The sequence below is a fragment of the Rana temporaria genome, chromosome 1, assembly GCF_905171775.1.
Source record: "Rana temporaria chromosome 1, aRanTem1.1, whole genome shotgun sequence".
Taxonomy (NCBI): Eukaryota; Metazoa; Chordata; class Amphibia; order Anura; family Ranidae; genus Rana; species Rana temporaria.
The window spans coordinates 236719231-236746481 of record NC_053489.1 but is presented as its reverse complement, the minus strand read 5'-3'; the positions used below and the strand labels follow the sequence as shown (position 1 = coordinate 236746481).

Here is a 27251-nt window from a genome sequence, read left to right as displayed (position 1 = left end):
GAGTCAAGTGAAAGAATTGTTATTACTTTTGATAAGTATTCTGCGTGACTCCACACGCAAGTTGCCCAGTTTTGTTAATAATATGAACTCTGATTGAGAACTCTTGATAATAGAAGCTTGCAAGGAGCTCTTTGTACTATCTATGAAATGTTAGAGCAGTCTTCTCGCTAAGCTATTGTGTTCTGACAGAGGGATTGCCCCCCCCAGCCATTGGCCGCGAGCGCTGATCGGATGCCGATTTGCAGGTGTTTTTCTGGCATGCCCACTCTACAAAAGCCAGACATTCGGCTGGCTTCTGTCGAACAGGTTCGCCGAATGTCAGCCGGTTTCTGTTAAACCGGCCAATATTTGGCCCGTATGTACCAGGCTTTAGTTAAAGCGGTTGTAAACCACAAATAAAAAAAAAAAACCCTACAAGGCAATGGCATAATGTGCTAGTATGCATCGCATAAATACTCGTCTTGTAACGAAGTCCTCCAAGTCGCTGCTGAGATGGCGGACAGGTTTCCCCTGTCTTTCTTCCCTTGGTTCGCAACAAAGCTCTGAAGTTCCGGCAAGGTACACCAGACCTTCAGAGTGCATGCTCCTAAACGGTGCACGTTTAGGAGATATTCATTTTACCTACATGTAACCCTTCTTATAGGCTTACTTGTAGATAAAAATGACCAAACGGGGTTTATAACCGCTTTAATCTCATGTTAACTGACTGTGATTGTTGATACTGTAGCAATGTTTTATAGGTGGAAGATACATAGAAGTGTTTCGGGCTGAGCAAGCAAAGGCCAATTCAGTCTCGGAGAAAATACATAATAGACCATGGGAAAAGAAGAATAGTGATTCCGAGCTGCAGGAGGATTTATCAGAATCTGGAAGACTGTTTGTCCGAAATCTGCCCTACAGCTGCACTGAGACGGACCTAGAGGCCTTGTTCTCCAAATACGGTAAATCTTTGTAAAAAAAAAAAAAAGTCTTCCCAGTTGGTAATATATAAGTAGAATGTTATGGTATTAGAATTGTATCCTTCATATTTTTTTCATATAGGGAAACGGAAGGATCGACAATTGATTGTTAAGGATGCAATCTTAAAGGGGTGGTTCACCCTAAAAACTACTTTTTCTTATTACACTTGCCCCCCACATTACAATACGATTAAGGCTATTATTTTTTTTTTGATGCTGTACATACCTTTGTACAGCATATTCACCCGTGGCATCCGGCTTGCGAGTCCCGCGGGAGTGGGCATTCCTAACATGTCTGTGATTGACGTTTTGACCAAAAACGAGCTCCCCCCCCCCCGTCGCGTAAGCCGCGTCACGGTTGGCGAAAGGAGCCGAACGGCGAGTCGGCGCTATACTGCGCATGCGCATCGCCGTTCGGCTCCTTTCGCCAATCGTGACGCGGCTTGCGCGACGGGGGGGACGTCAATCACAGACATGTTAGGAACGCCTACTCCCGCGGGACTCGCAAGCCGGATGCCACGGGTGAATATGCTGTACGTACGTAAGGTATGTACGTAAGGTATGTACGTAATGTATGTACAGCATCAAAAAAAAAATAATAGCCTTAATCGTATTGTAATGTGGGGGGCAAGTGTAATAAAAAAAAGTAGTTTTTAGGGTGAACCACCCCTTTAAAGTGATATAGGTGATACTAAAAGATTTTCTTTTTTTGCTTTAAAATAAAAAAAGTCATACCTGCTCTGTGCAATAATATTTTACAGAGCAGTCCCTTACCTTCTCTTCTGGAGTCCCCCACTGGCGCTATCCATTCCTCCTTCCTGCAGGTTCCTCCTCGGAAAGCCATGTTCTAAGGGGGTACCCGTGTAGGCACGCTTCTGATCCAGGCTGTGTGTTTATTTATTTATTTATATATATATATATCTATATATATAATATATTCTATATAAATATATAAAAACACACACACAGTGCTGGTAGGCCACATTCCGGCTACCTCCTCACAGGTGTTTAACTTACTGCTGTCTGTGTGTCTTGTGAGACCAGGAAGTGGAGGAGTGGTGCTGTTGCCTGGACAATGCTGGATCAGTGACAAGAGCCAGGTAAGTGGTTAGGGTCAGGAGGGGCTGGGACAGGTAGTGGGATGTTTTTTTACCTTTTAATGCCCAGAATGCATTAAGGTAAAAACACTTTTTTACTTTAAGGGAACCACCACACATATAATCCACAAATTTACAATTTGTGTATACAAGATCGATAATTGTTCAGTAACCGGTCAGGTTGCCTGTCCATGGATAAACATGTTACTAGAACTCTAATTGGATTGGTAATAAAAAGCTGTTATTCACAACGCAACTGTTCTCCTTGTTTTTCCTTTCTTGGGGGTAGAGGAAGATATTGTGACATTAGGGAGAGATGGAGCAGAAGAACTGTGTATAGGATGGTCATATGAGGTGGATATTAGAAGTAAAGCAAGAAAATAAAAGAAAAAATGTAGGGTGGTAGGAGGATAGGGGTATCTACTTCTCCCCAGACCACCCCTCATCAGGGGGTTTGGTGGTCAGGCATTTTAAGACCAGGTGGTTCTGGTTGAACTGGGGTCTTGGCATCCTTATATAGAAACCAAGGTGTCCAAATATGGAAGTATTTCTCTTCTTTTTTCAGGGCTAACGTAACATTCCCCATCTGCTGAATCTTTCTAATTCTGTTATACCACTGCATCTTAGTGTGGGGGTTAGCTGCAGTCAGAAAATGTGTAAGGAGGGAATTCTCTCTTTTTTGGTAGCGCCAGCATAATTGGGAGGCCTTGGGGTATATCTGATGTAGTTACTTAGGGATCCTCCACCATCATGTCAGCAGTTTATATCCACTATCTTGGTGCTTGTTGGCCAAAGAAGCTTTGTGTGGGAAAGGGATAATGCAGTTCCTTCAGGCCTGGGACAAATATAGTCCTCTTCCAATTTTTGTAAGAATTGGAGGTTTTGTTGGTGGTTATGGTAAGTAAACTGAGAATAAAGAATGTCAGATTGCGGTTTGATCTGTGCATAATTTTTCACATGAGTTTCTAGTGCAGATTACGTTCAGTGCATCTGGTAAAAATCTAAGATGAAAGCCAAGTTGAAAACCTCTTATGAAATCAATTTTTTTTTTTGGTAGGGTGACATAAGTTTTTAGTGCTGTTCATCACTTTTGTTTTCAAAGGAGAAATGGGCCAGCCTAAAAATGCACTTCTTTGTTAGCGTTGACATTTAAGGGGCTAAAGTACTGAGAGAGGTGTGGGGATCCCAGGACCAAGGGCTTGGCATGGAGCCTGATTGTCTTGATTGTGGGGCCAAAGAGGGTGATTTGTGTACTTGGAGGTATCGAGTCGTCTCTGTCTAAACAAGAAAGGCTGGGCTTTGAGGTCAAAAGGAAGGATTGTTCAAGCCATATCCAAGGCTTTTTGTCTCAGTCTAGAAGTTTGGTAAGATGAATGGCTTTAATATTCACTGGTCAAAAAAATTAAAGGAACACTTTGAAAACACATTAGATCTCAGTGGGAAAAATATCATGCTGGATATCTATAATGATATGGACTTGGTATTGTGTTAGGAATGAAAGGATGGCACATCGTTTGATGGAAATGAAAAGCATCAACCTACAGGGCTGAATTCAAAGACACCCTGAAAATCAAAGTGAAAAAATTATGTAGCAGGCTAGTCCATTTTGCTGAAATTTCATTGCAGCAACTCAAAATGGAACGCAGTAGTTTGTATGGCCCCCTGTGCTTGTATGCATGCCTGACAATGGGGGGCCATGCTCCTAATGAGACGACGGATGGTGTCCTGAGGTATTTCCTCCCAGATCTGGACCAGAGCATCACTGAGCTCCTGAACAGACTGAAGTGTAACCTGGCAGCGTCAGATGGGCAGAAACATAATGTCCCAGAGGTGTTCTATTGGATTTAGGTCAGGCAAGCATGGGGGCCATTCAATGTTATCAATTCCTTTATCCTCCAGAAACTGGCTCCATACTCTCGCCACATATGAGGGGGCATTGTCGTGCACCAGGAGGAACCCAGGACCCACTGTATCAGCGTAGGGTCGGACAGTGGGTCCAAGGATTTTATACAGATACCTAATGACTGTTAGGATGCCATTGTCTAGTCTGTAGAGGTCTTTGCATCCCTCCATGGATATGCCTCCCCAGACCATCACTGATCCACCACCAAACGGGCCATGCTGAACGATGTTACTGGCAACATAATGTTCTCCAGGGCTTTTCCAGACCCTTTCACTTCTGTCACATGTGCTCAGGGTGAACTTGCTCTCATCTGTGAAGAGCACCAAGGCGCCAGTGGTGGACCTGCTAATTCTGGTGTTCGATGGCAAATGCCAATCAAGCTCCACAGTGCCAGGCAGTGAGCACAGACAGGGCCCACTAGAGGACATCTGGCCCTCAGGCAACCCTCATGAAGTCTGTTTCTGATTGTTTGGTCAGAGATATTCACACCAATGACCTGCTGGAGGTAATTTTGTAGGGCTCTGGCAATGCTCATCCTGTTCCTCCTAGCACAAAGGAGCAGATACCGGTTCTGCTGATGAGTTAAGGACCTTCTACGGCCCTGTCCAGCTCTCCTAGAGTAACTGCCTGTCTCCTAGAATCTCCCCCATGCTCTTGAAACTGTGCTGGGAGACACTGCAAGCCTTCTGGCATTGACAAGTATTGATGTGCCATTCTGGAGGAGTTGGACTGCCTTTGCAACCTCTATAGGGTCCAGATATCACTTCGTACTACCAGTAGTGACACTGATCCTAGCGAAAACAGTCAGAAAAGATGAGTAAAATGTAAAACCTTTCCTGTTTTGGATGTTGTCTCATTTTTGTCCATCTAGTGCACCTGTTGTTAGTCAGTTTTAGCTGCTTTGATATTAATGAGATTAACAACCCACTCTGTATACACCCCTTCCCCTCTGCGACTTAACTGACCAGATCAATATCCCAGGAGTTTAATTGACTTGATGCTATACTCTGATTAAAAAGTGTTCCTTTAACTTTTTTCAGCGGTGTATTTTACAGGATCTGGGAATCCAAGACTGCCACCAAATTTTGGGAGAGTAAAAATGTTTTTTTAAGTCCTAACTTTTTTTCCCCCAAATCATATATATCACAAGAATTGAGTTTGTAAGACTTGTAGGAATCTTGCAGGGAGCGGTATTGGGTTGTATTCATCCTGAGAATTTTAACTGTGCTGTACATTTTTAAAAAGATTGCGAACAGGCAATTTGTTTTGTTGCACAAGAGAATGAGCAATTCACAAATTTTGGAAACGGTAGCCGTTATTCATTTGAGTCCAATGAGACATATTACAGTCACATAGCTTAAAATAAAGATCCTTATCCGTGTGTTAAAGCTTTTCATATTGAGTTTATAGTATGTAATTTCTGCAATAAATAAAACGCTCTCAGCTGTTTCATTTTAAATACAACTTCCTCTTTAAAAAATCTGGCAAGGGTTCTAACGTTTAATGCATTATATCTAAAACAAAAAATAACAAGTATTAGCTATAGAATTTTTTTTAGATTTAGAGTAAAAAAATCTTTTTGTGTAACATTGTAGAGCTCTTAAACTACCACTTTAACCATATGTGATGCCAAATTTTCTTTGACTAAAATGGCTTCTTTTTGTTTTTTCCCTTCAGGACAAATTTCTGAGATCCATTTTCCTATTGACAAGCTAACAAAGAAACCAAAAGGCTTTGCCTTTGTTACGTTCCTTATTACAGAACATGCTGTAAAAGCCTACGCAGAAGTTGATGGACAGATATTTCAGGTTCGTCAAAAAAATTCTAAACTTTTTGAGACTTACTTAGTCTTTGTAGTGTTACAAGGCCTGCATTTTAAATCTAGGTATTATGCTGAATCTGTAACTTACTGTGACTGGCTTACGCCTCTGTTTTGACACCAATGAGCAATTCTCAAATGAAGATTGAGCTGTAGGTCACTCAATAGTTGTTACAGGAATTTTTTTTTTACAGTACAGGGTCACCATGAACTCTGCTGGGAGCCGGGATTTGTGGAGCCCTTATTACTCTTTCATAATTTTCCATTGCAGACTGTACTGTAGACAATTGTCATCACATAATATGTCATTATATAATGGTTCCTTGCTGCCACTATTAAGAAAAAACAATTTACTATTGACATAGGCCCGGATTCACATACATCGGCGCATATTTATGCCGCCGTAGCGTATCTCCTTTACGCTACGCCGACGTAGCGCAGAGAGGCAAGCACTGGATTCACAAAGCCAGTGCTGCCAAATCTGCGCTGGGTGTCCTAGGCGTAAGCCGGCGTATCTGGAAGTGGGCGTGAGTCATGCAAATGAGGCGTGACCCAATGCAAATGATGGGCTGAGTCTCAGACCGATACGTATAATGAACGGCGCATGCGCAATCCCGTGGACCCTTCCCAGTGCGCATGCTCAGAATCCCGTCGGAACTACTCCCTAAGATACGCCGGATCACTGCCTACGGCGTGAACGTAACCTACGCCTAGTCATATTCACGTCCTACGTAAAATACGTCGGCTTGTGTTCCCTGGTGCAGCCATTTGCATGGATGCTGCTGAGTTACACCTGCTTTATGGGGCATAACTTTACGCCGGACATATGACTTTACGCGCACTGCGTCGGAAGTACGTTCGTTCGTGAATCGGCGTATCTCCCTCATTTGCGTAAGTGAATAGAAAATCAATGGGAGCGCTAAATGCGTCCAGCGTAAATATGCGCCCACGATACGCCGGCGTAGGCAAGTTACGTCGGTCGGATGAAGCCTATTTTCAGGCGTATCTCAGTTTGTGGGCACGGCGCATAGATACGACTGCGCATATTTGCACTTACGCGGCGTATCTCGAGATACGTCGGCGTAAGTGCTTTGTGAATCCGGGCCATACTTTTTAAATTGACAAATGGTTTTACTATGACAGGTTTGAATGTCTATTGCAGTACTTTGTGTAACAAAGACATGGACTAGTTGGAAATGTATGTTTTCTATAGATATCTGTACAAGCTTAATCAATATTTCCTGTATGGGAATTATAGCTATTTTTTATGTAAAGGTAATAGCAATAAATAGATGAGCATTTCTGTACTTTGATGAATGCGTATGCTCTGATGTATTGGATATATCGGTTTAGCTCCTAGATCATGGGTACTCAACCTGTGGCCCTCCAGCTGTTACAGAACTACAAGTCCCATAAGGCACTGCAAGCCGCTGGCACTTACAAGCATAACTCCCAAAGGCAGAGGCATGATGGGCCACAGATTGAGCACCCATGTTCTAGATGATTGCAATCTGTAACTAATACCCAAAGAGAAAATTGCTTGTTGCAGCTGTGAACGAGGTGCAATCTGTGTAGGTGCTTCTAGTTCTGAAACCACGCTGTTGCCTGCACCTGTAGGTCTTAGGCCGCGTACACACGGTCGGTCCAAACCGATGAAAACGGCCTGAAGTCCAGTTTCATCGGTCCAAACCGACCGTGTGTACGGCCCATCGGTCTGTTGTCCTTCAGACAAAAATTAGAGAACTTGCTTTAAAATCGAACCGATGGACGGCTGACCATCGGTCCAAACCGATGGTTGGTACACAAAAGCATCGGTTCAAAACCCGCGCATGCTCAGAATCAAGTCGATGCATGCTTGGAAGCATTGAAGTTCGTTTTTTTCAGCACGTCGTGTGTTTTACGTCACCGCGTTCTGACCCGATCAGTTTTTGAACTGATGGTGTGTACTCGCATCAGATCATCGGTCTGCTTCATCGGTCTGCTTCAGCGGTGAACCGATGAAAACAGTCCGTCGGACCATTCTCATCGGATGGATTGGTCGTGTGTACGCGGCCTCAAAGTAATGATCAGGAGCCAATCGGTATGGTTCCTGATCAAGTGAGCAGTGTAATAGAAAACCATGGTGATCACTGGAAGTTTGTTTACAAATAAACTGCTCCAAATTGCAGTACCTGTCTTTCTGCATGTCAGTAAGCCCTAGTTGACACTACAACGCAGTGCTGGAAACCCACGATGCATGCGTGTTTCCCGCACTGTGTTCAAAACACACTGCCCTTGTGGTTTGCAGTAGTGTAAGTGCAATGTTGATGACATCCCAAAACGCAGTGGGTTTGCCTGCATCGGATCGCATGGTACAACCCTACCATGCTATCGGGCTACAGTTTGTTTCCAAAAGTAGTGCATGCACTCCTTTGGTGCAATGTGTTGCAAATAAAGCCCATTCAAATTGATGCACTGTCAATGTAAATTGCATAGGAATGCGGTTCACATTTCTGTGCAACTCATAGGCACTTCATAGTGTGAACCGAGGCTTACTCAAATCCACTTTCTGTGTTTTGCACCCAAATGGACATTCCCAGGAGATAGCCATGAGGAACTACTAAGAGTGTGGCGCATACTGACAAGTTATACTATTTGGGTTAGATGATCTTATAGTCATGGCGGCATTTTTATGAAGCAAATAATGGGACGTTAACCCATCTATTCAATGCATACAAATCTTCCAGGTGCATGTGTTTGAAAATTACGGCAAATGATTAGCCAACTGTGAATGTTACCTTTACTGCTTTATAAATATGTCCCAAGGAGTTAACTGATGTTCCTGGTAAACTTAGGACTGGTTTCTGGGCTTCAGTGACCTCAGTGATCTAGCCGTCAGTGATTATAATAGGATTTGTAAAATAATATATAAAATCACTATGGGCCAGATTCAGGAACGTTTTTACGCCGGCGTATCTATTGATACGCCGCGTAAATTAAAGGATGCGCCGTCGTATCTATGCGCGGTATTCTTAAAACAAGTTACGCCTGAATTTTGGCTTTATACGACCGACGTAAGTCTCCTACGCCGTCGTATCTTAGGTGCATATTTACGCTGGCCGCTAGGGGCGCTTCCGTTGATTTACGCGTTGAATATGCAAATGAGCAAGATACGCTGATTCACAAACATACTTGCGCCCGGCGCATTACTATACGCTGTTTACGTAAGGCGTACGACCGGCGTAACTTTACCCCTCATAAAGCAGGGGTAAGTCATGTTAATGTATGAACGTCGGAACAGCGCCGTATTTTACATTGTTTGCATAAGTCGTACGTGAATGGGCATAGGTTACGTTCACATCGACAAAGCATTGAGGAGTATTTGCGACATGATTCTGAGCATGCGCCGTTTGTTCGGCCCCTAATTTGCATGGGGTTACGGCTCATTGTAATACAACACGCCCACTGCCTTGATAATTTGAATTAGGCGGGCTTACGCCGGCCCATTTACGCTACGCCACCGTAACTTAGGGCGCAAGTTCTTTCTGAATACGGTACTCACCTCTCTAAGTTACGGCGGCGTAGCGTATATGAGATGCGCTACACCCGCCTAATAATACGCCAGTCTTTCTGAATCTGGCCCTATGTATTTATTTTGTTGTTACTAGTAAGCGTGCCATTGTGTTTTGTTTCTCCCCATTGTGTTCAGCATGTGCGTTCTTTAAACTAGTGTTGCTTTTTTACATTGAGATGTATTTGGATACAGTTGGGTAAGACTCCTTGTTAACAATAACTTTGCTCCACAGGGCCGAATGTTGCATGTTCTTCCCTCAACAGTAAAAAAAGAAGAGGAGGCTGAGGGGGCTACAGAATCCGCCGGATACAAGAAACAAAAGGCTCTAAAGGAGAAAGCCAATAGCTCCAGGTACAAATGTTGACTTTTAGGTGAAGCGCCTTGAGGCGATTAAGTTCGCATTTGTTGCGCTATACAAGTTACTCACTCACAATTGTATCAAGTATTTTGCTTGTACCAAGCATCATTGGTCTAATTTATTCATAGTACTATAGTCTTGTATAGGACTCTAAAAATATTCTCAATAAACAAAGTAGAGACAGAAGAAACCATGCTTTTCAGGAACAATTGTGTCACCAGAAGGTGTACAATTTGGCGTCGCCATCAAAATACCATCCTGTCAGACCTCTGTGGTCAGAATGCCGTTCATTTTGTTTACAATAAGCGGATGCACTGCATACCCAAGCATGTTGCATCATTGTTTCCTGTTTCAGTTTTGGCCCTTCCCGTTTATTTTGCCAGTTCGTTTTTTTTACAGTAAAATAAAAAGTTGTTTTAATTACCTGCTCTGTGCAAAGATATTATACAGACCGGCTCCTTACTATTTTGGCAGCCCCCTGCTGCTGCTCTTCTCTCCTTCTCTTCTCTCCTTCTTGTGGGTGCCCCTATAGTAAGACCTGTGTAGACTTTAGAACCACATTTACACAACTGTTTAACTGCAAACTGTGATCATTTATCTGTGCATTTTGTTTTAGCTCCCACAACTGGAATACACTGTTCATGGGCACCAGCTCAGTGGCCGATGCGATTGCTCAGAAGTACAATACTAGCAAAAGCCAAGTGTTGGACCATGTAAGTGCTGCCCAGACCATAATGAATATAATGAGATGTGTGCTTTGTATATTTTCAGCTATATGTTCATCTATTTTCCCTTGTTTCTGCAGGAGGGAAAGGGAAGCGTAGCTGTAAGAGTTGCTCTAGGAGAGACACAATTGGTGCAAGATGTTCGTCAGTTCCTAATGGAAAATGGAGTCAGTCTGGATTCTTTCAGCCAGGTTATTTTCTGATATTTATTAAAATCTTTTTATGTGGTTTGCCTGCTAATGTAAAGCCACTGTAATGCTAATTATTACTTCATCTTTGTTTCTCTGTTTTTATAGTAGTATTTGACAATAAATTTGAATTCATCTATCCTTACTCCACCACCAATGTTCAACTGCACACTTTGGTAATGTTAAAATGAATCTCCACCCTCCCCACCAAATCAGAACTTTGTTGCAGGTTAAAACCGTTTCAGATACTCTCCCGTCCAACTGATCCAATGGTGTCCTGCAGAATCCTTTCAAAATTTTACCCCCACTCGGTCCTGTGCTGCCATCTTCCTATGTGATGTCATTGCCGACTCTTCTGAGTTCAGCCGCTGAAGCGCCACTAGGGCCAGCCCCCTTTTCCTTTCTCAATAAAGGACAATGCCTCTTAGGATATGTTGCGTGCATATCCCAGAAGGTACAGCGGGCATAATGCACATCATTCGCCTCGATGAGTGACTGTGCATGGGGGGGCAGGCCTGACATTTTTACACTAAAAGAAAGTAAACAAAAAAAAAGTGTGCTCTGGGTGGAGGGGAGGGGACTTAAATTTTAAAGTGAAGATCCACTTTAGAGCAGAGGTCCGCCTACCGCTGCAAAAATTAAAAGGCCTAGTACACACGAGAGGATTTATCCGTGGATACGGTCCACCGGACCGTATCCGCGGATAAATCCTCTCGAGGATTTCCACGGATTTGGATCCGATGGAGTGTACTCACCATCGGATCGAAATCCGCGCCGAAATCCCCTCGCGATGACGTGTCGCGCCGTCGCCGCGATGATGACGCGGCGACGTGCGCGACGCTGTCATAAAAGGAATTCCACGCATGCGTCGAATCATTACGACGCATGCGGGGGATCCCTTCGGACGGATCGATCCGGTGAGTCTGTACAGACCACCGGATCGATCCGCGGGAGCCAATTCAAGCGGATAGATTTGTAGACATGTCTACAAATTTTTATCTGCTGGAATTGGGAAATTTACGTGGATAAATATCCGCAGGAATGTACACACCATAGAATCTATCCGCTGAAACCGATCCGCTGAGATTTTTCAGCGGATGGATTCTATCGTGTGTACGGGGCCAAAGCCAGCAGCTACACACACTGCAGCTGCTGACTTTTAATAATAGGATACTTACCTGTCCTGGCGTCCCACAATGTTGGCACCACAGCTTTTGCGGGTAAGGGAACCTGGCAGTGTAGCCTTATGGCTTCAAGGCGGGGACCCTACTGCGCATGCGCTCCACTCCTCTCCTCTCTCCTACTTGCCCGGCGGCAGGGGAAGGAGGAGGGAGCCAAGCAGTGACGTCAACAGCAGTGGCTGTGGCTCCTTGTAGTGGAAATGGGATACCCGTCAAAGCCATGTATCTGCCCCCCCACGAAAGGTGCCAAATGTGGCACAGGAGGGGGGAGAAGAAAACAAAATAGCGGAAGTTCCAATTTTGAGTGGAACTCCGCTTTAAACTGTAAACTAGAGGACATGTATCTCAAAGACACGTTTGTTCCTGCTCAAGGAGAATGATGGCTACCCTGTATGGCTTCTTCCATAAAACATAGCTGTTTGAGAAATGAAGGGTGCTTTCTGCAGCTCTCCAGCAAAGTGGTGGTGTTTATAATAGTGACCTATACGTTTAGTATGTTTTGAATGCTTGCCAGCAATTTATAGAATATGTTGGAATATGGGGTGATGAGTGTCATCCTTAGTCACGGAGGTAAGGATTGGAATAATCTGTCATGCAATAGTCTTGTGAGATGTTTTAGTACTAGTTCTAGTAGTATCTGAGGTCTGTTTTGTTATCTTTTCATTAGGCCTCTGCACCACGCAGTAAAACTGTAATCTTAGTGAAAAATCTTCCAGCTGGTACTCAGATTTCAGAACTACAGGAAGTTTTTGAGCGGTTTGGAGACCTGGGCAGGGTGCTGCTGCCAGAAGGTGGAATTACTGCCATTGTGGAGTTCATTGAGCCAACTGAAGCCAAGCAAGCATTCCGTAAACTGGCATATACAAAGGTAAACCTGTGCAATTCAGTAACTTATGCTTAGATTCACTCATATTATCCAATTTGCATACCCGTCATATGTGCATTCTTGTACAACCATTTTACATACTCTGAAGAGGCAAAATAAATATGACAGTACGTTTAATAAACCATGAATAAGCCGAGATAATGATGATCACGGCTTATCACAGAGCATTGCCGGTTTAATAAACGGAGATAAGGAGCAGAGAACATGTTCTTCACTTCTCATCACAGCACATGGCTGTTTTGTCACAAACGGACAGTTTAATAAGCCGAGATCTGAAGATTTCACTGCTCTTCTACTGAAATATCTCCCTTCCAGATTCACCAGCTCAGAGGTGGAGAATCTGGGAGAGAAGCTGGTGTGATAAGAGGAAGAAGGCTTATTTCTTCCTAATATCAGCACCAGTGGGTTAAAAATGAATATTAACAACATAAAATATTTTTATGTACGCACACATACATACATACATACATACATACATACACACACACACACGCACGTACGTACGTACGTACGTACGTACGTACGTACGTACGTATATATAACTGTGTGTGTGTGTGTGTGTATATATATATATATATTTATATATATAATATATATATATATAATGTGTGTACACACATATATACAGTATCTATATACACATGTGTGTATGTGTGTATTATTTATATATATATATATATATATATATATATATATATATATATATATATATATAATATACACACACACACACTATATATATATATATATATATATATATATATATATATATATATATATATATATATATATATATATATATATATATATATATATATATATATTGGCCCGGATCCACATACATCGGCGCATATTTATGCGGGCGTAGCGTATCTAATATACAGTATTATGCTATGGAAGCCTATATTCTCTTTTTCATATCGTATCTATAACTCCGAGCAAGAGGAATCTGCAGTGTATCCTGTCTGATTGATGTGTATGCAGACACTAATCTGCACAAGCTTTATTTGACTTTCTTTCTCACCAAAGAAGTCAAATACATCTGGTAAGCGCAGCAAATATTTTGAGCACTTTTGGGTAATTATAAAGTATCGTATCTGGTGCAGGAGCATCTCACTATAAGCAAGATTCACGTCACTTTATTTCAAGTGTTTTTTTCACTGGAGAGATTGGAATCTATTCAAGTATTGGGACTATATATCAGTATATATTCAGTATACTGTGGTGATTTTATCTGGATGTTGGACTCATCACTAATTTTTCGCATATGACAAAGTATTTTTATCTAATGTATTTTATTATTTGTATAACAAAATATTGTCCCTGATCAATGCCGCACCAGTCATATTGTCCCTGATCACTGCCGCACCAGTCATATTGTCCCTGATCACTGCCGCACCAGTCATATTGTCCCTGATCACCGCCGCACCAGTCATATTGTCCCTGATCACTGCCGCACCAGTCATATTGTCCCTGATCAACCCCACACCAGTCATATTATCCCTGATCAACCCCACACCAGTCATATTGTCCCTGATCACCGCCACGCCAGTCATATTGTCCCTGATCACTGCCACGCCAGTCATATTATCCCTGATCACTGCCACACCAGTCATATTGTCCCTGATCACTGCCACGCCAGTCATATTGTCCCTGATCACTGCCACGCCAGTCATATTGTCCCTGATCACTGCCACGCCAGTCATATTGTCCCTGATCACCGCCACGCCAGTCATATTGTCCCTGATCACCGCCACGCCAGTCATATTGTTCCTGATCACCGCCACGCCAGTCATATTGTCCCTGATCACTGCTACACCAGAAGCACATGTTTACATGCCTGTGTGTACAATGTGAGCATTTTCAGGCAGCAGTGTGCAAGAGGCATTAGGGGAACTAACTTACAAAACCTTAACAGCACCACAGGCCCTGGCATTGAAGGAACTAGTAGCCCTGTGTGCAGATGACATGTAATATCTGACAGGTCTGGTTGACTTCCTTTTTTATTTGAAACTTCAGAATTTCCAGGAAAATTGGTCCATTGATTTTCGCTTAAAGACTTGTGTGAGCAATATGACACAGCACTTTGTGAAATCTAGTTCATGTATTTACTTGGTAGTCATAAAGCAGTTTAACTTGTAAAATGTGTACAACCACATGCCATGAAAAATCACAGCAACCAGATTGTGTATGTTGATAAATAAGCGCAAAATCTTCAACATATTTTGCTACTTTCCTTTTAATGCTTGACTATTTAATTTACTTTGTTTCATGATACTTTTTATTGGAATATTTTTTTGCCTTTTTTGTGAAATTGATAAATTGTGTACATTGCATGCTGACTTCTGCCCTTCTTTTTCAATTCCAGTTTCAGCATGTGCCTCTGTACCTGGAATGGGCTCCCATGAATGTGTTTAACACCCCACCTGCAGGGAAGAAAGCTGAACTGGTAAATGAGGACAAACCAGAAAAAGAAGAGAAAGGTGAGAAGACAGAGAATAAATGTGCTGGTTTTGTTTTCTTCACAGCATTGAAATGGAAGATGTAGAGCTAAATCTTTACTCTCCATCTTGTCTGGATCCCCATGAATCCCTTTAAAGTACTTCTATCACCACCTTTATCAAATTGGAAAAAAAAAAAAGCTGCCTGCTGGAAAACAAACCTTTTGAGACTCACCAGCTGCACGCTCCATCCGCTAACCCCCCTACGCCATTACTGTGTCCTATAGTGACATAGGTGCAGGCGGATGAAACCAGAGAGTGCTGAGGGAGGACCATATATCCCAAAGGTGTTGAATGCAGAAGTTTCTTCAGTACCTACAAGGGAGAGAAAATGCAGGCATTAGAACAGGTACGGTAATTATTTAAAGCTGCCTTTTCCAGGCAGCGTTTTTTATTTAATTAGGATGGTGATAGAGTTGCTTTAATATGGTAATGTGTCTTGCTTTCTCATCTATTGAGGCACACAGTAAAACTTTTGGGTTGGATTGGACACTGGCAAATAAAAACTGTAGGCCAGTCCAGGATAACTTCAGCATTAGTCTTTTGCTAGTGTCCTTGGAAGATGGGTGTCTTCTCTGCAGCTCTACTGTGTTCTTGGTTTTTGCTAATACCATTTTTTAACAACTTTTTTCTATGCTCAAGAATCTTCTCTTCATCGCTGCTGAAACTTTTTCTTTTCAGTTGCAGATCCCTGTGCTTGCATGCGCAGTCTTACTTTTTAAAATACGACATCTGGGCTGCACTAGACTGAATGTTATGGGGCAAGACCAAAGTATTTCATATATGAAGTGGGACTTTAAAGGGGGTAAAAACATGTTTTCCCTAAATAGCTTCCTTTACCTTAGTGCAGTTCTCCCTTACTTACCTCATCCTTCGATTTTGCTTTTAAATGTCCTTATTTCTTCTAAAAAATACTCACTTCCTGTTCTTCTGTCTGTAACTCCACACAGTAATGCAAGGCTTTCTCCCTGGTGTGGAGAAAGCCTCTTGAGGGGGGCAAGCAGGAGGGTCAGGACGCTCTCTACTTTGCAGATAAAGAAAGGAGCTGTGTGTTAGTGGGTGTCCTGACACTCCTGCTCGCCCCTTCCCCCCTCAAGAGGCTTTCTCCACACCAGGGAGAGAGCCTCGCATTACTGTGTGTAGTTACAGACAGAAGAACAGGAAGTGAGGATTTCTCAGAAGAAATAAGGACATTTAAAAGCAAAATGGAAGGATGAGGTAAGTGAAGGAGGACTGCACTAAGGTAAAGAAGCTATTTAGGGGAAAAAAATGTTTTCCTTTACAACCCCTTTAAATATATCTCCAATGGTTTTATACCAAAAAAAAGAACGTTATTAAAAATAGTCATACATCTTTATTTGTACATATTATTTTTTTTTTATCCAATCTTTAAAAAAAAAAAAAAATTATATAAATTTCATGCCAGTTAACCACTTAAGACCCGGACCTTTATGCAGGTAAAGGACCTGGCCAGTTTTTTACGATACAGCACTGCGTCGCTTTAACTGACAATTGCACGATGTGGCTCCCAAACAAAATTGGCGTCCTTTTTTTCCCACAAATAGAGCTTTCTTTTGGTGGTATTTGATCACCTCTGCAGTTTTTATTTTTTGCGCTATAAACAAAAATAGAGCGACAATTTGGTTTACACACAGCTCTCCCCGTTCTTCAGCTCCGGGGACCGATCACGGGACTCTGGCGGGGATCGGGTCCCACGGTCACGAAGCTTCTGACCGGGTCGCGGGCGCGCGCGACCGCGACCCACGGCTGGGCACTTAAAGAGGACGTACAGGTACGTGCTTGTGCCCAGCCGTGCTATTCTGCCGACTTATATCTGCAGGAGGCGGTCCTTAAAGTGGAGGTTCACCCTAAAACAATTATATAACATTACATCCAGCATACTTGCGACATGAACAGTATACTGGTATTTTTTATTTATTTTTCGCCGTACATACCGTTATATTCTTCTTTTCCCCCCCGGCTTCCGGGTTCTGATTCCCGCGGGACTGGGCGTTCCTATTCAGGAGGTAGATGATGGACGTCTGGTGAAAAACTTCCCAAGGCGCATAAGGCGCGTCACCAGTTTTCCGTAAATAGCCGACCTGCGAGTCGACTCTATACGGCGCCTGTGGCCTCGCAGGTCGGCTATTTACGGAAAACTGGTGACGCGCCTTGGGAAGTTTTTCACCAGACGTCAATCATCTACCTCCTGAATAGGAACGCCCAGTCCCGTGGGAATCAGAACCCGGAAGCCGGGGGGAAATAAGAATATAATGGTATGTATCGCGAAAAAATAAATAAAATACCAGCATACTGTTCATGTCGCAAGTATGCTTGATGTAATGTTATGTAATTGTTTTAGGGTGAACCTCCACTTTAAGTGGTTAAATTGTAGGGTATACAGGGACTTAAAAATCGGGGTCCCTGGAGACCGTTAGATGTGGGTCAATGCGTCAATGCTGGATGCAGGGGGTGAACAGGACTGAGCACTGAGATAACTTGCTGGGTGCAGGGGGTGAACAGGACTGAGCACTGAGATAACTTGCTGGGTGCAGGGGGTGAACAGGACTGAGCACTGAGATAACCTGCTGGATGCAGGGGGGTGAACAGGACTGAGCACTGATGTAACCTTCCAGATGGAGTGTCACACACTGTGCTTTTTTTCTGCCATACTGCTCTGAGAAAGCAGCTTCTCGCTGCTGCCTCTGCTTGCAAGGAGACACATAGAAATTCAATCTTCTTTTTGTGCTTCCCACCTACGGGAACTTTTGTCACCTTTACCTGTCAAACCCCCACATGCTACCAGCTGTCCAGGTTTTGTGAGTACCTGAGGCTTTTCTTCTAACTCTGAGCCTATATGTTGTCCTACTGTGAGGCAGTTGCAACATGTCTGATTGAAGACACAGATTAAACAGTACTGATGTATCCAATTCTAGCTTTACTTCTACTAGTGGTTCTGTGGTCTGCTTGGAGTGAGCTTTGTGACTCTGCCAGTGTCTGCAGCTTGGAATTATGTTTTCCTCTGTTCTTAAAAATCTCTTCCATCCTCGGAAGTCCTCTTTGGGTCCACTGGGTATGGCTGGACCTACTCCCCTCTCTGTTGAGATTTTTACCATGGTAACACAAGACTTTATGATTTTATTTACTGACTCTGACCATAGAGGCCACAAGCGTTCTCCCATATTCCCTATTGCTGATTCTACATCTGATTTATACATGGCCTTGATTACATCCAAGCCAATGTCCACAGAGCTTACCCCTGAAGAGTAACAGTCCACTTCTAATACTTCCAGACTAAAGAAGCTTATTGATGCAGTGTGCACTACTCTGAATATAGAGGCTTAACCTGTTGCTTCCATCAGACCTTGTACACACAACCAGACATGTCCGATGAAAACTGTCCGCGGACGGTTTTCATCGGACATGTCTGCTGGGATCATTTGGTCTGATGTGTGTACACACCATCAGACCAAATTCCCCGCGGACAGAATACACGGTGGCGGCGACGAGCGCGAACCCGGAAGTTCAATGCTTCCACGCATGCGACGAATCACTTTGACGCCATGTGCAGGTTCTCGGGCCAGCGGACATGTCCGAAGAGTTGTACTGACCATCGGACATGTCCGACGGACATGCTGTCCGCTAGGCCGGAAAACTGTCCGGTAGGCCCTACACACGGTCGGACATGTCCGCGGAAACTGGTGCGAAGGACCAGTTTCCGCGAACATGTTCGGTCGTGTGTACAAGGCCTCAGCGCTGTGTCCAGTCTTGGATTGTTTAAAACTCCTAAGGCCACAAAGACTTTTCTTTTGCAGCAGCTTATTTAACTATTTCTCTATGGAGATTGGCAGCATCCCGATAAGTGAAAAATCTGATTCTGGCTGTAACTATACTTTGTCAAACCCTGTCTGACTGGTTAAAATTCCTTAAAGGAGATCTAACCAATGTCTGCCAAATCCTCTGACAAGCCTTCCTCTACATATTTTTATGTTGACCTTGGACAGCTTGTTTCTCAGATTACGGCATGGTGGTGTTCAGTCCCAAGATTTCCTGCCTATGTTTCCACCTTTCACTTCAACCAGATCCCGTCCCTCTGTCTGGCTTCAGTTCAGCAGAAGAAAATTTCCCTTCATTGTTTGTTTGGATGTTGTTCCAGCTGTAAAAGTCTCCCTCTCTCCCTCTCCCTCTCTCCCTTTTGAGTGCTTCTTGGGTCTTTTGCCATTTATTTCCCAAATTTGCAAGACTTCCACCTGGTCTTCTGTTTATACATTTTTTTTGTTCTGCCAAGTGGCTATTCCTTTCTAATATGAAACTAGCTTTTGGCTAGTTTGCAGCTATTTGTTTTCTTGGGGCTGTTATTGGTTGTTTTCTGTGTTGCATACCTATAAGTAAGACTTCTTAAGGATGTCCTGTGTCTCTCAATGGATAAGAAAGAAAATATAGGATTTTTGTATTCATCGTAAAATCCTTTTCTTGGAGTCAATTGAGGAACACAGGCCTCACCCCTCTGTTTTATAATCATGCTCTTGGTACTGCTTTGCTAATAAACTGATGCATGCTGGTAGTGGGAGGGGTTATCCTGGGTTGGGTTACAGCTTTTTGTTTGCCTGTTCTCTCCTGTAGGTAACAGTACACTAGGTTAGACTTTCTGTGTCCCTCAAAGGTTTCTAAGTAAAGGATTTTACAATGACTATAAAAATCCTACTTGACATTAGCACATGTACATACAGACCCTTAAAATAGTTATATTTTTTTTGTAGATAACATTTCCCCAGAACATGAAGCTCAGACTGACAGACAAAGTGAATCTGAGGAGGAAGACACGCTTCCTGGCTGTACTTTATTTATTAAAAACCTAAATTTTAGCACCAGCGAGGAAAATCTTCGAGAGGTAAGAAATGTGCCTTTTCCTGTTTTTGCTTGGTAAAGTTTTCAGAGAATACATAGAACATTTTAGACCCTTTTTATAAAATGGATTTATATATTTGTGTTATAAACAGGTCAATGTAACCTTGTATTTTTCATCTTAGGTCTTTTCGAAAATTGGGGCTGTGAAATCGTGTAGCATTTCAAAAAAGAAAGACAAACAAGGTGAGGTGACTTTGGTGGGCAGCCAGGCTTTTTGTCAGTCTGGGTGAATTAGTCAATGAAATGTTGCTTGGGCCTTTGGTAATATGTGGATTTCTGGTAATCTGGTTAAATGAGTCTAGGAAATGTTACCTGGTATTTTGGTAATGAATCTGTAGGATGTTACCCAAACCATTTTGGTAATTTTGATGAATGAGTCTATGGGATATTAAATTAACTTTTGGTAGTCTGAGGGGGTTGTGACGGTAGTAGAATGATATCCCCGTCAAACATTCCCTTCTTCCCATAAAGAAAATCACCCAATATTCCACGAGGAGGAATATTCCTGGAATCGCCCAATAAGCCACACATGAGTCAAGCTTACTGCTGGAACAAGAGACTTTAATGGCACAACACTCAGCTTATATGTGGTTACAAACTGTTAGGAACAATGACAATCTCCTCCCCCCTCACACAGTGGGGGGCTTCAATACAGATTATAGGAGACACTTTGGCGCCGACCATGAAGACACATTTCTTTAGATAATGACATCGGTGGAGTTAATAACTAGTTGTAACAGAATACGTTATCTAGACAGCTTGGCCCCCGCATATAGAAGAGGTAATTACCACAATGAAGCAATCAGAATAATTAAAATGAGCCACTTGTCTAATCATTTAGCCTGACGATAAAATACACATCTTTTAAGGGTAAACACAGATCTTCTTCACACACACAATAGATCAATTAACCTTTAGAATAGAGATCTGGCTGGTGAGGGGACATTAGCACTTCAACAGTCTGTTAGGCAGAGGAATGAGTCACACATGAAATCACCTTCTACCTGTAACACACACAGCATTAAACTAGCAGGGAGAATTAAACTGAAGCATATAGGCAAAAAGTCCTTCACAGGGGTGACTCTTTAATCTTCAATATTTGAAACGTTACTGCCTTTTGGGCACCTGTGTGTGTGAAATCATAGAATGTTATCCAGGTTTTGGGTAATCTGATTGAATGGATCTGTGGAGTGTTACCCAGACATTTAGTAATCTGGGTAGAAAGTTGGCAAGAATTTTGATCATGTTGGCAAATAAGTCTGTGAAATGTTATCTGAACCTTTTGTAATCTGGGTAAATAGGTCTGTGGAGTGTTACCTGGACCTTTGGTAATCTGAATAAATTTGTCTGTGGAATTTCACTGGGGGCTCAATTCATTAAAACTAAAATACTGCAGTAAAAATGGCAGTAAAATAGTGCAGGATGTATTTTCTAAATACTCTAAATTCATAAAAAAACTAGCACTGCCTTAACTCTGGCCATGTAGTTCACCAGAGCTTCACAGGTTGCCACTGGAGTCCTCTTCCACTCCATGATGACATCACGGAGCTGTTGGATGTTAGAGGCCTTGCACTTTTTCCACCTTCCGTTTGAGGATGCTCAGTTTGATCAGCTGCTTTGGAGGGCAGACAACAGATGTGTGATCTAATAGACCACAAACGAATGGAAACCACCCCAACCCATAACTAGCCCCTGCAGCAAGGAGCACATGAAAGGGCGATGCACATCAAAAATAAACATAATTTCTTTATCGTACATCACGGGACACAGAGCGGCATATTCATTACTATACGGGTTATATGGAGTACCTTCAGGTGATGGACACTGGCAATCTCAAAAAACAGGAAGTGCCCCTCCCTATATAACCCCCTCCCATAGGAGGAGTACCTCAGTTTTTACGCCAGTGTCTTAGGTGTTGGTCATGGTTTAGCTTGCCTCCACATCCTTGGGATTAAGGTGGGCTAACCGGTTCTGTCCAAAGGCCTCAGCGCTAAAGTGGTCAGTAACCGGACCCCAAACCAATGGGGTATAGCCCATAATGCTTTCTGTTTAGAGAGCTGGACCCTGGGCCCAGAACTTAGAAACCTTTGGGGGCCTAATGTTTCTGTTGCCAGAGTGCTATATGGGCCCAGGACAGTGGATCCTTCATAGGAACCCAGGGCCTGAAGGTCAATGCCCCACGGAGATGGGGGAAGATTGGGCCTCTTGCTGTGCAAAGTCCTGCGGCATGGAGCAGGTAAGTGAGGGGAAACTTGCGGAACTTGGTTCGCAGCAGGTTTTCTGGGGGGGGGGGGGTCACAGTGGGACATGCCTAAAGTTATGCACTGCATCTGGCAAAGTGAGTCACATGTCTTAAAGATAGGATGGCTCTATGTGTATTTCCCCATAAGGGTGACCTCCTTGATAGTATTGTAAAGCATTAGAGAGAGGCCTGTGTGTGTGTGTGTAAGAGAGCTGTGCCTACCTGCAAAGCCTCCAGACGATTGCTGCCAGGGTCTTCCTCCTAGCCTGGATGACAGGACAAGCTGCCTCCTCGTGTGGCCTCCTTCCCCCCACCGGCGGGCACGCGCGCGCGTCCCCGTGTTATGGGCGCAATTTCGCGCCGTTAGCTGAGGGGGGAAGGGCGGGCCAGCATGTTAAAGGAAGGGGCGGCCCTTCCATTCGTTCCCAGCTCAGTGTTTGCTGGAACTGAGGAGGAAGAGACCAGAGCGGCAGCGCGGGGCGCCGAGGACACACAGTGGCCAAAAAAGATATTACAGTCTTGAAAGACTGTCCTGGAGCCTAGAGATAGGCTGTTCTTTTTTTTCTCCTCTCTCAGCAGTTTTTTGGCAATACTACTAAGGGGGACAGAATGTTTTTTCTCTCTTTGGTTTGAAAAAAAAAAAAAAAAGAACCATTAAAAGGAGAGAAGACATTTTTTATCCCCCAAAGGGTTTTTGGGTAAATAACTATTATAATTCCAAACACCGTTAAGTTAGCGGGTGTACCTCGGTATTGTACCATGGCATCTGGTTCAGAGGGTACAAGAGGTGGGGATTCCCCCCGAGAGTCTGAGGTCTCGGACAAAGTCATGCCGCTGCTTTCCCGAGAGGGAGCCTTGGTGGGACCATCGGGATCTGGGGCTGGGGCTGGCACGGGTCAGTCCAACCCTAGGGTGGTCACGGACGAGGTGCTGTCCACCTCTTTAAAAGAGATGGAAAAAAGAATGGAAAAAATGATAGCCAAGGCTATACGGGGCAGAAAGCGGAATAGATCTCCGTCGCCCGAGCGTGGACCCTCAGAAGAGGAGGTCCTTTCCGCAGGGGAATTGGACGACCTCTTGGACAGGGACCAAGCAGGTTCGGGGATCGAGGACCTGGATACGGAAGAGTCTGGGGCAGCCTCCCAAGGGGAGAGCTGGTGGGTTCAAGCCTTAACGGACTTGGTCCATAGAGCATTCAACCTGCCAGTACCAGATCTCCAAGTATCGACGGTTTCAGCTTTGGGCTCACTAAGGACGCCTCAAAGCAACGCAGTTTTTCCGATCCATCCTCTGCTAGAGGAAGTTATGTTCCAAGATTGGACCAAACCAGATAGAATCTTTTTACCTCCTAAAAGATTCTCTGCCTTATATCCTATGGGAAAGGAATTTTCCAAGAGATGGGCAACCCCGGTGGTGGACGCAGCCATCTCATGTGTTAACAAATCTTTAACATGCCCTGTAGAAAACATACAGGTGTTCAAGGATCCGGTTGATAAACGCTTGGAAACGCTACTTAAAAACTCCTTCACTACTGCAGGGGCAGTAGTGCAGCCAGCTGTGGCTGCGATTGGGGTTGCACAAGCATTATCGGATCAAACTAAGCAGATGCTTAAACTTATTCCTGCCCAGCAGGCAGAAGAATTTTCGGATGTCCCTAGGGCCATACGCTTTACGGTAGATGCGATTAAGGATTCTATCCAGCAAGCGTCACGTTTATCGTTATCCCTTATCCATATGAGAAGACTCTTATGGTTAAAGAGCTGGGAGGCAGAGCCCCCATGCAAGAAGCTCCTGGTAGGGTTCCCCTTCCATGGAGGACGACTCTTCGGAGAAGACCTGGATAAATACATTCAGACCATTTCAAGCGGCAAAAGTACTCTTTTGCCAACCAAGAAAAAGTTTCGAGGACCTGCGTTTAAACGACAGTACTCCCCTGGGCAGGGGCCCTCCAATACCAAACAGTATCGATGGCCTCCTGCAAGATCAAACTTTAACTTTAACAACAAATCGCAGGGACAGGCCGCTGGAGGCAAGAAGCAGTGGTTTCGCAAACCAGCTAAACCAGCCCCCAAGCCGGCCTTATGAAGGGGCGCCCCCACCCACGAGGGTGGGGGGAAGGCTGCGTCTCTTTTCCGAGGTTTGGAAGGCCAGCATTCCCGACAGATGGGTACGGTCTTCCGTGGCTACGGGCTACAAACTAGACTTCCTAAAGTTTCCTCCTCCTCATTTCCAGAAGTCAAGGGTACCAAACGATCCGGGGAAGGGAGCCGCAATAATGGCGGCATTGAATCATCTACTCTCCCAGGAAGTAATAGTAGAGGTACCAGTCCAAGAACAAGGGCTGGGTTTCTACTCCAACCTATTTATCATCCCAAAGCCCAACGGCAATGTCAGGCCAATTTTGGACTTAAAAATGGTAAATGCTTACCTAAAGGTCCGCTCATTTCGGATGGAATCCGTGCGGTCAGCAGCTGCCACACTCCAGAAGGACGACTTCATGGCATCCATAGACATAAAGGATGCCTACCTTCATGATCCAATTTATCAGCCACATCAAAAATTTCTACGCTTTATGGTGGCTTCGCGTCATTACCAATTCGTGGCGCTTCCCTTTGGGTTGGCTACGGCCCCCCGGGTGTTCACGAAGGTCCTAGCTCCAATCCTAGCCAAGCTGAGGATCCAAGGGGTCACGATCCTAGCGTACCTGGACGACCTCCTAGTCATAGATCACTCGTCTCCTGGCCTGGAACGAGCAGTGGCCCTCACGGTCCAGTACCTCGAGAGGTTCGGCTGGGTCCTAAATCGAGAAAAGTCAGCATTCCAGCCCACAAGGCAGTTGGAATATCTCGGCATGAGGTTAGACACAGAACAACAAAGGGTGTTTCTACCTCTGATAAAGGTCAAAGCCATCAAGGAGTTAATCCTACTGGTTCTTAACAAAAGAGAACCAACGGTTCGCCTATGTATGCGGTTACTAGGCAAGATGGTGGCCACATTCGAGGCGGTACCGTACGCCCAGAGCCACACTCGCATCCTGCAGGCAGCCATCCTGTCAGCATGGAGCAAGAGGCCACAGGCCTTGGATATCCCTTTTCCGCTCTCATCAAGAGTCCGACTAAGTCTGTGTTGGTGGTTAGACCCTCAGAATCTACTGAAGGGGAAGTCTTTCAGCCCAGTGGCTTGGAAGATAGTAACCACAGACGCCAGCCTGACGGGCTGGGGAGCAATTTTGGATGGTTGCACTCGCCAGGGTACTTGGGCAAAGCCAGAGAAGCAGTTGCCCATCAACATCTTGGAGCTCAGAGCTGCTCGACTAGCCCTCAGGGCTTGGACGTCCAAATTTGCAGGGGTTCCCGGTGAGAATTCAATCAGACAATGCCACGGCCGTGGCATACATAAATCACCAAGGGGGAACCAAGAGTCAAGCCGCTCAGAGAGAGGTGAGCTTGATTCTCCTGTGGGCAGAGGCTCATGTGCCCTGCATATCGGCAATATTCATTCCAGGAGTGGACAACCTTCAGGCGGACTTCTTAAGTCGCCAGACTCTGTTGCCGGGGGAATGGTCTCTACATCCACAGGTCTTTCAGACACTCTGCCAAAGATGGGGAGTGCCGGACGTGGATGTCATGGCATCGAGACTCAATAAGAAGCTAGACAGGTTCATATCCCGCTCAAGGGATCCGATGGCCTGCGGAACCGATGCGCTGGTTTGCCCTTGGTATCAGTTCAAACTTCTTTATGCATTTCCCCCGCTCCAGTTACTACCCCGCCTGCTGCGCAGGATCAGGGTGGAGCACATACCAGTTATCCTGGTAGCTCCAGCATGGCCCAGAAGGGCATGGTATTCACTAATCCTGAAGATGGTAGTGGGAGACCCTTGGACTCTTCCTCTACAGCCAGACCTGCTATCACAAGGTCCGATCCTCCATCCTGCCTTACGGCATCTAAATTTGACAGCCTGGAAGCTGTATCCCTGATTCTCAGGGGTAGAGGTCTGTCTCGGGAAGTAATCTCTACCCTAATCAGAGCCAGGAAACCGGTCTCTAGGGTGATTTATTACAGGGTCTGGAAGGCCTATGTAGGCTGGTGTGAGTCCAAGCGATGGCTTTCTCGCAAATTTACCATCGATAGAGTATTACGTTTTCTCCAGCTAGGAGTGGATAAAGGACTGGCATTAAGCACAATCAAGGGACAGATTTCAGCTTTGTCAGTGTGGTTTCAGCGGCCGCTGGCCACCCACTCGCTAGTTAAGACCTTCATTCAAGGGGTCTTGCGTATTAATCCTCCAGTTAAATCCCCGCTTTGTCCGTGGGATTTAAATCTTGTTCTGTCAAGTTTACAGAAACAACCTTTTGAGCCGTTGGCTGAAATTCCTTTGGTTTTACTGACAAGGAAGTTAGTATTTTTGGTCGCCATAGTTTCCGCCAGAAGAGTATCGGAACTGGCAGCCTTATCCTGTAAGGAACCATATCTTATTTTGCATAAGGACAGGGTCGTTCTCCGCCCTCATCCTTCCTTCCTACCAAAGGTTATATCCAGTTTTCATCTAAACCAGGATTTGGTATTACCATCCTTCTTTCCTAAACCTACTTCCAGAAAGGAAGGGTTGCTGCATACCTTGGATATTGTCAGGGCCATGAAGGCCTATCTTAAAGCTACAGAGAAGATCCGGAAAACAGATGTGTTGTTCATTTTACCGGATGGGCCCAAGAAGGGGCAGGCAGCTGCAAAATCCACCATCTCGAGGTGGATTAAACAGTTAATCACTCAGGCCTACGGCTTGAAAGGGTTGCCTCCGCCGTTATCATTAAAGGCTCATTCTACTAGGGCCATGGGCGCCTCCTGGGCAGCACACCACCAGATCTCTATGGCTCAAGTTTGCAAGGCGGCAACCTGGTCTTCTGTCCACATGTTTACAAAATTCTACCAGT

General features: G+C 44.4%; 1 protein-coding gene across 1 annotated transcript in view; it reads left to right on the top strand.

Moving 5' to 3' along the window:
- RBM19 (RNA binding motif protein 19) overlaps positions 1 to 27251 on the top strand; it is a 90648-nt gene that overhangs the window by 21338 nt on the left and 42059 nt on the right. The window contains exons 10-18 of the mRNA XM_040351910.1: positions 741 to 941; positions 5637 to 5767; positions 9564 to 9682; positions 10306 to 10402; positions 10495 to 10605; positions 12451 to 12651; positions 15038 to 15152; positions 19931 to 20061; positions 20201 to 20261. Coding sequence (XP_040207844.1) covers positions 741 to 941; positions 5637 to 5767; positions 9564 to 9682; positions 10306 to 10402; positions 10495 to 10605; positions 12451 to 12651; positions 15038 to 15152; positions 19931 to 20061; positions 20201 to 20261 — 1167 coding nt within the window. The remainder of the gene's footprint in view (positions 1 to 740; positions 942 to 5636; positions 5768 to 9563; positions 9683 to 10305; positions 10403 to 10494; positions 10606 to 12450; positions 12652 to 15037; positions 15153 to 19930; positions 20062 to 20200; positions 20262 to 27251) is intronic.